Raw genomic sequence first — 13,727 nt, 5'->3', positions numbered from 1 at the left:
GTTCTGTGTGGTAGGACCCAACAGTCCTGCTCTAGACTATTGGAGTCCACCCTCACATCCCCGTGGTCGGTGACTGGTTGTCTAGTGAAGCAGTTCCACGTGATGACCAGCAGCACGCGTGGGCTTTGCATTCAGACCTGCGTCCAGTCCCCACCCTGCTGCTTATCTGCCTCAGGAACTTGTGCCAGCCCCTTACCCTCTCTGGGCCTAATGTCCCCATTGGTGAAATGGGCTCATAGGGCTATAGAGAGGCCCAGTGAACCAAGGGCTGTCTATCATCAGAACTTAGGACACAGGAGATGGAGATTCTAATCAGGGCTCCAGAGTGTGCCTTTCCAAGACCGTAGCCCTTTACCTCTTGGGAGGGGAGCAGAAGTCTGTGTGGGCTTCCTGTAGGCATCCTCAGTCCACACTCATCTGCTCTCATGGGCCCTTCAGGCATCTGGGGGAAGCTCTGCGTGGTGGGTGAGGGGGAGAGAGAAGAGAAGGCTGTATCTTTGGAGAAGGATGAGACACGCATCAGAGTCACTTCCTGGGGGTCCTTAGAGCCGAGTGCGGCTGGGAAGGAGATGGCATTAGTTGTGTCAGGCACTGCGCTCTCCCACTTCCCTGCAGGGATGACTTCTGCACTTTGCCAGCAGGAGTCATAGCATCTTCGTCCCAGCCTTGGGAGCCAGGTAGGTATGGCTCCGAACACCCACGCCACAATTCCTGGTTGTGGGCAGCTCTCCCAACCTCTCTGAGCCGCCCTGCTCCCTGGCAGGGGGTCTGGTAGCGGTCACCTCCTCCAGCACCATCAGGATTGTCCCTGGGAGGCCTGCCTCCTCCATCAGGCCCTACCCCCAATTCTTTTGCAGGCCTCAGGGACACTCAGCCCTGGGGCTCCATCCCCCTGCTGTAATCAGTCACTTGCTTCCTTTTTTAGATCTTTTTGCTTATTGTTCATCCCAAGTTCCGCCAAACTGTGGCCTTTGAGTAGCTCAAAACAAGCTGATTGATGACATCCACCCCCAGCCCGCCCCACCCCCAGTGAAAGCTTCCTTCCTCAGACCATGCCAGGGTATTGCTCACCCTCTGTGCCAGAAGGTGGATTAAGCTACTTTTACATAGTCTAGCTTTTTTCTTACGGGTTACGGTGTGAGAGACCCTGGGGCCAGCAAACATTTTGCCCAACTGTTGAGGTTGTGAAAAACAAGTCCTCAGTCCAGGAGCAAGAACACCATTGCTCCAGGGAGCTACAGCCCATAGGTCTACTGCTCCAAAAATCCCGACTTTCAGGCCCTGCAGGTGCTCTCCTGGGGCTGAGGTTGGGCGCAGCCAGGCTTCTGGGCACCACCCAGGCTGGGGGTGTGGCTGTCCTCAAAGCAAAGAGAAGGAGAAACGGCAGGCCTAGCAGCCACAGCCAGCTTATCACTGGGCAGCTGCCAGAGGCTGCCAGGAGGAGAAGCAGGCGCCGAGGGGCAGGACTGTGTCAGCCGTTGGAAGAGACTTTCAAAACCTGGCCTCTTTTCCTCACTCCTGCCACGCTGGGTCACTTTGACTGGCAGGGAAGAAAGGAAGGCCCAGGGTTTAAATCTCATTCTTCAGAGAGGTGGAGCCACAGGAATTTCTTCCCTGCTCCAAACCCTTCAGTGGCCCCCAGAACCTTCTGGATGACTTTAACCTCCCCTGCATTGCCTTTAAGACCCTTTGTGATACTGTCCCTGACTCCCACTCCACCCTCCCCTATCCCTTCTGTCCCGTCCTTGCAGTTCCCCAGTGCTCTCAGCTCATTCTCATCTCCAGGTGTTTGCTGGTGCTGTTCCCTCTGCCTGAAACACACGTCCCCATCCTTACCATCCTCCCAGCCCTACTTCCTCAGTCTGCAGAGCAGCTCCCCTGAGAAGCGGTTGCCCCTGCCCTGGCCCTCCCTGGCCACCACCCTGTGCAGTCATGGGGTCTGCTTATGTGTCCATCCTTGAGGCTGGTCTCTCAGCTCGAGGGGGCAGGGACAGTGTGTGACTCGTCAGTGCATGTACTCGGCAGTCAGTGCGGGCCCTGGCCGGGAGCAGATGCTCTGTAAATGTCAGATGAAGGAGGAAGTGAGGTATTCGAGAAGGAATGAGGGCACATCCCCCCCCTCACTGCAGCAGGGCCCTAGCCCTCTCGCTGGCCGGCGCCTCTGAAGTTGGAGGTTTCCTGGATCCCCTTATCAAGAAGAGACCTCAGTCAAGGGGCCCGGCAGAGAGTCGGAGTCAGCTTGGGAATCCCAGCCCCAGCTGAGCGTGCTTTGAGGGGGCGTCAGGATGACCTCACTCTCTGGGAACTCTCTCATCAGAGCCCACTCAAGCTGAGAGGTCTGCCACTTAGGCCTGGATGGAGTGGGCTTTCCTTCCCACACGCAGCATCATGACCTCTGGCCTCTCTCTGGGATGTCCTTGCAGCTGTCGTCGGGATTGTGTTTGCAAAGCAAAGAGGGCAGGGTGGCAGTTTCCAGCGCGGGCTGGCGCCTTTCCCTTGGGGGTGCTGGCTGACCAAGGCCTCTGAAACAGGGAACAAAGTCCCAGTAAAGCTACTGTGTGTCTCCTGAGTGCCTGTCACTGCCCCATTTGGCAGAGGTGAGGAAAGATTGGTTATGTTTTATTCTTTTCTTTTTCCCCCTTTTTGAGATGGAAGTCTCACTCTGTCGCCCAGGCTGGAGTGCAGTGGCACCATCTCAGCTCACTGGAACCTCTGCCTCCTGGGTTCAAGTGATTTTCCTACCTCAGCCTCGCAAGTAGCTGGGACTACAAGTGCCTCCCACTGTGCCAGGCTAATGTTTATATTTTTAGCAGAGACACAGTTTCACCATATTGGCCAGGCTGGTCTCGAACTCCTGACCTCAGGTGATCTGTCAGCGTCTGCCTCACAAAGTGCTGGGATTACAGGCATGGGCCACCGTGCCGAGCCACCGTGCCCGGCCTGGTTATCTTTTTTTTTAGCCCCCTTTTTTTCTTGAGACCCTGTCTCAAGAAAGAGATGGAGGTGAGGGGCTTTCCCAGTGGTTGGACTTGTTATTCCCATGGGAAAGAGAAGGCAAGCATTAGCCTCAAGGTCGCACAGCTAAGAAATAAATAACCAGTGGAAAATGGAACTCTGTTGGCAAAGGCGACCGATATCTTGGACCCTCTGGATATGGCGGGAAGCCTTGCTAAATACCAGCCTTGCCTTTCCTCTCTCTAAAGCGCAGCCTGCTGCCCTCACCCCACACACGGGCACCGTGTAGCCTCTCACTGCCAACAGCGATGGTTTGCGATTTGGACTTGGGTAAATGTCGTTGGAACCAGACATTTCTCCCTCAAGGTCTACAGTCCAAGGATGCGTGTTATAAAGGTCCGGGTCCAGCAGCCCCTGAAGTTGAACTGAGATTGTGCGTGGAGTTTGGGTATGTTTCTGGGGAGAAAGCCTCTACAGCTTTTATTGCTTCTACCAAGGTCATGAACCACTGCCCACGCCTCATCATCCCAAAGGTTATGGCAGCTGCCCTGAAGAAGGGGTGGGGTGGAAGAAAGGGCATGAGCCTGGTCCTCTCAGACCCTCAGTTTCCTCATCTGGGAACTCAAGGTGGTAAAACCCACTCTGCAGGGTTTTCCTGAAGATTAAACCCAATAAACCAAGACATGTACCCAGTACATAGCAGAGGCTCAATGAAACGCCAGTGTAATCCTCATGTTCAAAGGAAGAGGCAGAATAGACCATTCTCCCATTTGGCAATTCCCTTTCCTGGTAGAGAGGAATCTGCTGAAAACCTCAGCCAGCATGCCATCTGCGGAACGCCAGCAGGCTGGAAGCTGGCGTCTCGGGGCCAGAGCATTGGGAGCTGTTGCTTCCTGCCATCCTCCTGACAGTGACTGCCATTTCCTTGGGCTCTTTTTAGATCAAAGGAAGGGCCGGGCTGGGGAGATGAGTGAGGATCATTCAGGGGGTGGCACAAAACGCATTTGGGACGCCTGCTGGGATGGCTTAAAAATAGGCCTCTGTCCTTGGACACCAAGGGGAAGCAACCCCAGGGTTTTCAAGAGGCCTCTGCTGGCCAAGGTTATGAGCCCTCCACAGGAGAAATGTTTCAGAATGTGTTTTCCCAGCTGCCACAGGTAGGCATCTCTGACCCAGGAATAAACCTTTCCCAGTCAAAGGAACTAAATAAGGTGGTTAAAGGAGGAGATAGATTGTTTAATGAGCACCTACTACATGCCACACACTGTGTCTGATGAGTTTGCTCTGTGTCGTCCTCACAACAACCTTGCAAGGTAGAGATGACTTTTCCTACTTTTCTAGGTTGTTGGGAGTTGGGGGGAGGGGACAGAGAAGTTAAGTACCGACCTCAAGATGACACAGCTAATGAATAAGCAAAACCAGAATTTAAAGTCAGGTCTGACTCCAAGCCTGTGCTCTTTTTAACCACCTCTCAAACTGTGATGTAGACATAGGAAACATGAAAGAGATGGAGGTGAGGGGCTTCCCCAGTGGTTGGACTTGTTATTTCCCATGGGGAAGAAAAGGGAATAGCTATTTATTGAACATCTACTATGTGCCAGGACTTCTGCTGGGATTTTTCTATGTTCTCATTGGCCCTGGCAGTAGCCTCAGACAGGGGTCTAAGGTCACATGCCATTTACAGATGACAAAATCGCAGCTCTGAGAGGTACAGTGACTTGCTTAAAGGCTCTGAGACAAATCAGTAGCAAAGCACAGGCTTTCATCCAGAGTCCATGATGTAAACCTCAGAGCTACCCAGGGAGCAGTTCTTATGTTTACCCGCCTTCCAGAAAGACTTGCCCAAGACTGGGCAGTGGTGACCCTGACGGCCAAAGCAGAGTGCCCTCCTCCCTAACCACCCATAGCCACTCATCGCCCACCCTCCAAATCTCTGCCCATGCATTTGGAGTCCGGGCACTGTTTCTTTGGCTAACTGCTGGAAAGACCCTCCCCTCTGGTGTTGGTGGGGCTGGGGCAGCCTGTGATTAACCATGGAGATTAGGCCAGGCGTGGTGGCTCATGCCTGTAATCCCAGCACTTTGGGAAGCTGAGGTGGGTGGATTGCTTGAGCCCAGGAGTTCGAGACCAGCACCAGCAACCCTGTCTCTACAAAAAAATAAAAGAAATTAGCCAGGTGTGGAGACACACACCTGTAGTCCTAGCTACTTGGGAGGCTGAGGTGGGAGAATCACTTGAGTTCAAGAATTTGAGGGTGCTGTGAGCTGTGATCATGGAACTGTACTCAGCCTGGGAGACAAAGTGAGACTCTGTCTCAAGAAAAAATAAAAGAAGCCATGGGATCAGCTGGGCACAGTGGCTCACACCTGCAATCCTAGCACTTTGGGAGGCTGAGGCAGGTGGATCACAAGGTCAGGAGTTCGAGACCAGCCTGGCCAATGTGGTGAAATCCCGTCTCTACTAAAAATACAAAAATTAGCTGGGTGTGGTGGTATGCGCCTGTAGTCCCAGCTACTCCGGAGGCTGAGGCAGGAGAATCGCTTGAACCCAGGAGTCGAAGGTTGAAGTGAGCGGAGATTGTGCCACTGCACTCCAGACTGGATGACAATAAGACTCCGACTCAAAAAAAAAAAAAAAAAAAAAAAAGCCATGGGATTTGGCCAGAGCTGTCCCTTCTCCCTTCTGTGAACCAGAAGGACAATTGCAGAGGTCTCCACTGAGTTCCCACCTCACAGAAACCACCACACCTCCTCCAGTTCTTAGAGTCCCTGAGAAGTCGGGGGTGCGGCTCACTGGCCAGCATCCACCCAAAGCCATCAGGGCCTTGGTCTTTCATGGAAGGATGGGCCGTGGAGTTTAGTCCCTGGAGTGGTTTGGGGACCCCCTCCTGACAGAAGAGGTTTTATTTGTTTATTATTATTATTAGTTTTACCGCTGACAGGGCGTCGGTTTCAGTCTGGTCCTGGTGCCAGAAGCTAAGGATCTCTGCGCCTGCAGAGTTGGTTGTTTGGGGGAATGGCTATAGTGACTGCCAGGAGGAAAATGGTGGGGGACATTTGGCCCTTGATGGGATATTCCGCAGCTTTTAAGGAAGCACAGAGAAGGCTTGGGAGCGATGCAGGGAAGTGCTTTTGATGTAATACTGAGTTAGAAAAAGCAGGACACAAAATTGGCTGTGCACTCCGATGGTAAGAAAGTTAGAAAACTACTGATATTACTGAGTACTTCAGTGGTACTTATGAAGAACATTAGGACAAGGTGGGGGGCGGCGGGGAGAGCGCTAGCCTGAGGTCAGGCAGGCTGGGGTCACAGTTCAGCGCTGGCCCCTGGCAGCTGCAGGGAAGCGTCTTTGCTGCCTGGCGCCTTGTTTTCTCCTGGAAAAATGGAGACAGCAATCCTGTAGCTGAAGATTTGTTTTAAGCATTAGCTACAATTATGTGTCAAAAAAATCCAGCATAGGCATGGTATGTCGTGAGGGCACAGCACGCGGCTCTCATATGAGATCAGAACTAGGACAGTGAAAATGTAGAGACAGGGAAAAGTCGGCAGATGCAGCAGGGAGTAGATTTTGCTCCTCCTTTCCACACTTCCTATCATCTGGCTGTTGTCTTTGTTGCAGCAATTTCAATCACAAAGTTCAGGTTTGCTATAGACATCTCCAAACTAGGATGATCTGTAGGGCCCCTGGAGTCCGACCTCCACATTTTTCTATTTTTTATAGAAACCACTTTTCCTGAACCCAGCTAAAAGCAGATGCTGGTGTACGATTTGAGATTGCTTGTTGTTTTTCTTTTGTCTTAAGCATCTTCAATTTGTGTAAATAACACATCCTCTTAGGAACTTTTTAACTCTCATTTTCTTTATCTCACGTCAGCGCTCTGGTCTCGGGGGAAAAAAATAAGAGTGTTTATCTCTCATTCCCTGAAGGAAGTCAGATCGTATAATCAAGATTAAACAAATCTGTAAACCTCGCTGGGGACTTGGCCGCGTTTTATCCTAACATATAGTTGGTTTTGCAGGCAACTTCCCCTATGGTAACAAGGCAGTTCTTCTCTCCACCCCAGTGTTCATTTAAATCGCCAGGCCACTCCTAAAGAACATCTGCTTGGGATTCCCAAGCCCTTTTGTAAAGAAACTCACTGACTGAGAGATGAGGTTGGAAAACAACAGTGATAGGGAGGAGAGAGAAAAATAATCAAGTAAGAGTGGCCCATGGACGCTAGTGCTCAGAACAGCTTTTGATCTGTGGTCATATTTAATGTTTCCTGGAGGATCTGCCATCTAGAGGGCGCCCTGGCCTGCTGGGCACTGGGGGAAGCTGCACCAGGAGCTGAGTGCCTTGTGCATGGACAGCACAGGCCTCTGCTGCTGGTCTACACCGCATGCTGTTTCTTTGCTCATTTGGGATTTGTCCCTTCCTCTTACCCTCGTGGTTCCGAGACGGCCCACAGCCTGACTCTGTGTCCACCCTCCTTGCTGCCCTGGAGACCCCTCCCCGACAGGCAGTGCAGGCTTGGCCATGGTCCTGCTTTGCCGAAAGCCCCTCTTGCCTGTGCAGTGCGGTCTGAGCCTCTTGGGCTGGCATTCAGGGCTTTCCCATCGGGTTCCTGTGATGTCTGCGGCACCGTCGCCCTGACCTCTGCAAGGCAGTGACTGCAGAGGTGGCACAACCTCTCCCACACCAACCTGGCACACCCTCTGCCACACCTACCATATCGCTTTACCCTCCCCCCAAATTCCAGCCTCCCCCTGCTTCTGCCCCTACCATTCCCCTCTGCTCCCTCTCCTCCCTCCAGACCTGGCTCCGGGGGCTTTCCACTATTTCAGCCTCCTCCGGGCCCCTCATCCACCCAGTTCCATCACCCGAGACGGTCTTTATCATGCCCATGGTCATTGGTCATTCAGCTGTGTGTCTGCTTGACCTGGAGAGACTCAGATCTCCGTGAGGGCAGGAAGTGTGTGATCTGCAGAAAGGATGACTGGAGGAAGAAATGAATGAGCAGTGGAATGAACATTTTTGTCTGCTGTCTGTGCCAGTCCGGTGCCTGGCAAGTCTGCCCAGGGGTGAAGGAAGTCAACAGGCAGCCTCTTGCCTCCCTCTCTGACCTTAGGGGTCTATGGCCCAGCCCTTCTATCCATCTTGTGTTGGTTTCTAAAAGGCAGAGAAACTGTGGTAAAATGGTTTAAAAAAAAAAAAAAAAAAAAAAAAAGCAGAGCTGGGATCACACATACTTGGCTTCAATCCCTGGCTTCATCCCTACCCTTAACTAAACCAGCTGTGTGACTTTGGGCAAGTGACTCGACCTCTCTGAAACTCCATTTCTTCATCCATGCTGAGGATGGATAACAGTAATCCTGGCCGGGCGCAATCCCGGCACTTTGGGAGTCCGAGGCAGGTGGATCATGAGGTTAGGAGTTCAAGACCAGCCTGGCCAACATGGTGAAACCCCATCTCTACTAAAAATACAAAAAATTAGCCAGTCATGGTGGCACGTGCCAGTAATCCCAGCTACTCAGGAGGCTGAGGCAGGAGAATCACTTGAATCCAAGAGGCAGAGGTTGTGGTGAGCAGAGATCATGCCACTGCATTCTAGCCTGGGTGAGAGAGTAAGACTCCATTTCAAAAAATAAAAATGAAACAGTAATCCTTACCTCATAGAGACACTATGAGGATTAAATGATGAAATGCATAGCACGTGACCAGCCCAGAGTGAGTGTGTGAATGTGTGGTGATTCTCTCAGTCAGGACAGTTTTGGCTGCTAGTATCAGAAACCCAGCTCCACCTGGCTTAGAAGCAAAAGAGGGCGCCCCAGCCGAACAGTCTGCCGCCATCTGATTGGTCACCCCAGGCTCTAGAGTTGGAGTGAGGTCGACCCACTTGCTGGTGGAAAGCGGGATCTCCCAAGGGAAACTGGAGCATAGTAGCCAGAAAAAGAAGGACGGGTACCGGGCAGGCAGAGCGGCAGATGCCCCATGACTAACAGTGGTGGGAGGTGTCGAAAGGCGGAGGCCTTCATCACGGCCCAACGCCGAGGGAGGTGGTGCTCAGCCACCCCCCCCCCCCCCGCCCCGGGCCTTCCCCTGCTTGCATGAAAGTGATCTCCGGGGGGGTCGGGGGTGGGGGGAGGAATAGCGTTAGGAGAAAGACCTAATGTAGATGACGGGTTGATGATGGATGCAGCAAACCAACAGGGAACATGTACACCTGTATAACAGACTGCATGTTCTGCACGTGTACCCCAGAACTTAAAAGTATAATAAAAGATAACATTAAAATTTAAAAAATGATAACAAGAAAAAAGAAAGTGGCCTGCATCTTCTGCCTCCACGCATCAGGGGTGGCCTGGCCAGAAGAGCCCAAGAAAGGGGTTTGTGCCCTGACTCTGACTGACCTTGAGCTTGGGCAGACCCCTCTCCCTCTGTTGCCTGTTTTCCCATCTGTAAAATGGGCTTGTTGGAGGAGATAATCCCTGAGTTCTGCTCCAGCTCCAACCATGACACAGGCAGCAACTGGTGTTTATCAAGTGCCTGGTGTGTGCTTTGACTTTGCTGGGTCCAGGGAAACCAGAGATGGCATGGACAAGCCCCTGCCCTCCAGGATCGACTACCGGCATCTCCCTACCCCCTCCTTACCAACACTCTGCTTCCCATTCAAGTGTCTGTTATAGAACCGAAAGACCAGCCGGGCACAGTGGCTCACGCCTGTGATCCCAGCACTTTGGGAAGCCGAGGTGGGCAGATCACTTGAGGTCAGGATCAAGACCAGTCTGGCCAACATAGCAAAATCTTGTCTCTACTAAAAATACAACAAATTAGCCGGGTGCGGTGGTGCACACCTGTAATCCCAGCTACTCGGGAGGCTGAGGCAGAAGAAGTGCTTAAACCTGGGAGGTGGAAGTTGCAGTGAGCTGAGATCATGGCATTGCACTCCAGCCTGGGCAACAGAGCAAGACTCTATTTCAAAAAAAATAAACGAACCAAAAGGCCTTTTCAATTTGTTTTATATATTGAATATCGTTGAAATGTCCAGAGCAAGTAGACTGAATGTTTCTATTTTCCTCTATAAAAATGAATGAAAACCTTCAAATTTCTACTACCTTCGAGACAGATCCAGAATCTGACCCCTTCCCACCACCTTTACTGGTCCCCACCCCCAACAGGAGCCATCACGATCTCTGCCCTGGAATAATCCAGTAGCTCTGCTGGCCCCAGCATCCTTGCCCACCCCCTCCCAGCAGTCCACTTTGCACACAGTGTCCTGAGCACTCCTACCCGGTCCCTGCTCTAAACCTTCAATAAGCTCTCATCGCATTCAGAGTAAAATGGTTAAAGAAAAATCGAATAGGCTCTCCCCACTCCCCACCCCAGCTCTGATCTCATTTCTACCCACTTCCCTCCTTGCTCACACCATTCTAGCTACACTGGCTTCCTTGTCCTTTCTCAGCCACACCTCAGGGCCTTTGCACTTGCTGTACCTCCTACCTGGAATGATCTTCCCTCCAACCACCCTCCCAGCTCACTCCCTTGCCTCCTTCAGGCCTCTGCTCCAAAGTCACTCATCAGGGAGGCCCTTCCTAAAAGTCCTGAGAAAACACCTCTCTCTGCCCCGCCTCATTGGCTGAATGTTACTCTGGAATGCATCCCACCAGGAAAAGTATGTTTCTTATTGTCTGACTTTGCCCACCGGAATGTCAGCTCCATCACAGCAGCAATCTCGTCTGTCTTGGTGATTGCTGTATACCCATGCCCTGGCATGGTGCCTGGCACATACTGGACACTCACTTCATATTTGTTAAGTGAATGAACTACTAAAACCCTTGAAGTTCCTTTCTAATGAGGGACCTTGGCTTTTTTATTCCATATATTTTGGCTTCTGTGGGCCAGTGGCTTCTGTGTGGAGAGGGGCCTCCCAGCTTCCGGCCACGATTTTCTCTCCCCAGTGACTGAGCCTTCCTTCTCCCAGGGCCTGGGAAGGGGAGCCACGGCCTGTTTGTCCCACCATTGCCTCTCCATCTTCATTTTCTCCAGCCCTAGCTCCCATCAAGCTCAGCATTCATTGAAACGCCCCCCACCTCCACCCTGTGGTGTGCCCAGAGCACAGTGTACTCCGTGGCTGGCCGTGGGAGGAGTGGTCTTTCATTCCTGGGGTCGCTTTTCTTCTCATTGTGTGCCTCGGGCGGCCTGTGATTTGTGAGAATTTGCCATGAAAATTGTGCTCAACTGCATTGTGAAGAGCAGCAGAGACTCGTGTAGTAATCTCCCGCCCTGCCACCCCCCTCAGTCTCCCAGAGCCTCCCAGGAACCACCCCTAGGATGGGAGGAGGAAAGGTAAGGGGAGAGGAAGACTCCCACTTGATATTGAGCCACCTGGCTTTGTGACCAGATCCTTTCAAAGACCACCCAAGGATTCCCCATGTCCTTCAGAGCAGAACGTCTTTAGAAATGAAGCCCAAAGGTGTGCGTTCCAGGAAAGCCAACATTGCATCATAAGGAATGCTTTCATTTTCTGTGCTGAGGTCGGGGGAAGTTCCTGAATCCTGGCTGGGATGTGCTTTGGAACCTCGGTAATATATATCATCAGTAGTAATAATATCATATTATTAATGACTCGTAACACACACACACTGTGCCAGGTAGTACTCTGGGGACTTCATCCACACACTGTTTCAGCAGCTGTGTGAGTGGAGTCGTGTCCCCGTTTTCCAGGCAAAGAGACAAGCTAGAGAAGTGACAGAAAATGCCAGAGCTGGGATTCAGGCTGCCTTGGCCGTTTCTATTGCCTGACCTGTCTTAGCTTTTGAATAAAAGTAGGGGAGGTATTTGGATGCTTTGCACAGAGAAAAGCAGCCCAACACGTCCACCACTAACCCCAAGAATACAGGGCTCTGTTGCCTTTGGAGGGACTCTGTAGCCCAAAGGTGGCCCTCGGAGGTCCTTGTAGATTTAGAGGGATTTGATGGGGATGGAGAAATCATTTGACCCCTGGCTGGCTGTCGTGACAAGCTCCTGGTGTTGGCCCCTCTGACAGTGAAACAGCTCTAGCGCTTCACCACACACACACTAAACTAAACCTTGGTTTGCTTATCTGTGGAATGGGTATGACGACTGCTGTGGCAAAGAGATTAGGGCCTTTGGTCTAGCCTGGAACCTTCTTAAGTTTATCAATAACCAGTCCAATTAAGATGGCATTTCTAATGAAAATGATTGTTAAACAAAGATCAATGGGGGCCCGCGGGACTTCGGAAGGTCCCTAACGTGCTGCCTTTCTCTTTCCGCAGACCCGAGCCCACCGGCGCGCCTCCTGGCCACCCGGCCGTGCTGCGGCCCCGGCCCCGAGCGGCGCCCTGTCCTGGGCGAGGCGCCGCGCTTCCACGCGCAGGCCAAAGGCAAGAACGTGAGGCTGGACGGCCACTCGCGCCGGGCCACGCGGCGCAACAGCTTCTGCAACGGCGTCACGTTCACGCAGCGGCCCATTCGGCTGTACGAGCAGGTGCGGCTGCGCCTGGTGGCCGTGCGCCCGGGCTGGAGCGGCGCGCTGCGCTTCGGCTTCACTGCGCACGATCCGTCGCTCATGAGCGCCCAGGACATCCCCAAGTACGCCTGCCCCGACCTGGTCACGCGGCCCGGCTACTGGGCTAAGGCGCTGCCCGAAAACCTGGCGCTGCGCGACACGGTGCTGGCCTACTGGGCGGACCGCCACGGCCGCGTGTTCTACAGCGTCAACGACGGCGAGCCGGTGCTCTTCCACTGCGGCGTGGCGGTGGGCGGCCCGCTCTGGGCGCTCATTGACGTCTACGGCATCACCGACGAGGTGCAGCTCCTGGGTAGGTCTCGGGCGTGGCGCCCTCTGGGGACCCGGCAGCAGCGGATGTGTGTTTCTTTAGTAGCCACAGTCACTTATGGAGGGCTCCTTTTGCCAGGTGTGGCGCTGAGCGCTTTACGCATTTTAACTCATTTATTTCTCACGACCGCCTGCCCTCCCATTTGACATATGCGAAAACTGAGGCATGGAGAGGTTAAATCACGTGTGCTACAAAGCCAGGATTGGAACTCACATGGCTTGAACCCATCCTCTGGCCCAGGTTCATTCACTCACTCATTTCTTCACTTGCTGGTTTATTTGCTCATTCATTCATTCACTCATTCATTTACTCATTCTCAAATGTATTCATTTGCTCACTACTTCACTCATTCACATGCTTCCATTTGCTCATTTAGTCGTTCATTCACCCACTCCGCAGTCAGACTTAGTCTCTGATCATAGCACCCCTGGAGTACCTCCATGGGACATGCAGAGAGGAATTAGGTGTGGCAAACCCCGGCTCACATTAAGGGGCTCAGGGTGCTGGGGAGGCTGACAGGTGTGAGCCTGATTCTCACAGAGGAGGCAGCCGCTAATGTTGAACTCCTGATGGTGAGAATTCATGGGAGGAGAAGTTTGCTGCCTGTATCTCAAGACCTTTTAAAAACAAAAAATGGGGTAAAATTCACATAATAGAAGAGCAACCACTTTAAAGTGTACAACTGAGTGGCGTATAGTTGGCAACCATCACCTCTCTCCAGCTCTAAAACATGCCATCACCCCAGAGGGAAGCCCTGCCCATTAAGCAGCCACTCCCTATTCTCCCCTCCCTCCAGCCCCAGCAGCCACTCATCTGCTTTCTGAGACCTTCAGCTCTTGAACCTACAGATTGCACTGCAAGCAGCCCAGCCTCGATCTCTAGGGGAGTAAAAGGACAACAGGTTTGTCAGGGAGTCTGGACACAGCTCT

At 52.5% G+C, this 13,727-nt stretch overlaps 1 protein-coding gene across 1 annotated transcript in view; it reads left to right on the top strand.

Moving 5' to 3' along the window:
• Positions 1-13,727, top strand: part of NEURL1B (neuralized E3 ubiquitin protein ligase 1B) — a 44,313-nt gene that overhangs the window by 9,476 nt on the left and 21,110 nt on the right. The window contains exon 2 of the mRNA XM_039460634.2: positions 12,235-12,780. Within this exon, the coding sequence (XP_039316568.1) occupies positions 12,235-12,780 (546 nt within the window). The remainder of the gene's footprint in view (positions 1-12,234; positions 12,781-13,727) is intronic.

Source organism: Saimiri boliviensis, chromosome 20 (genome assembly GCF_048565385.1).
Source record: "Saimiri boliviensis isolate mSaiBol1 chromosome 20, mSaiBol1.pri, whole genome shotgun sequence".
Taxonomy (NCBI): Eukaryota; Metazoa; Chordata; class Mammalia; order Primates; family Cebidae; genus Saimiri; species Saimiri boliviensis.
Note: the sequence above shows the minus strand (reverse complement) of the source record. Positions and strands in the feature narration are given on the sequence as shown.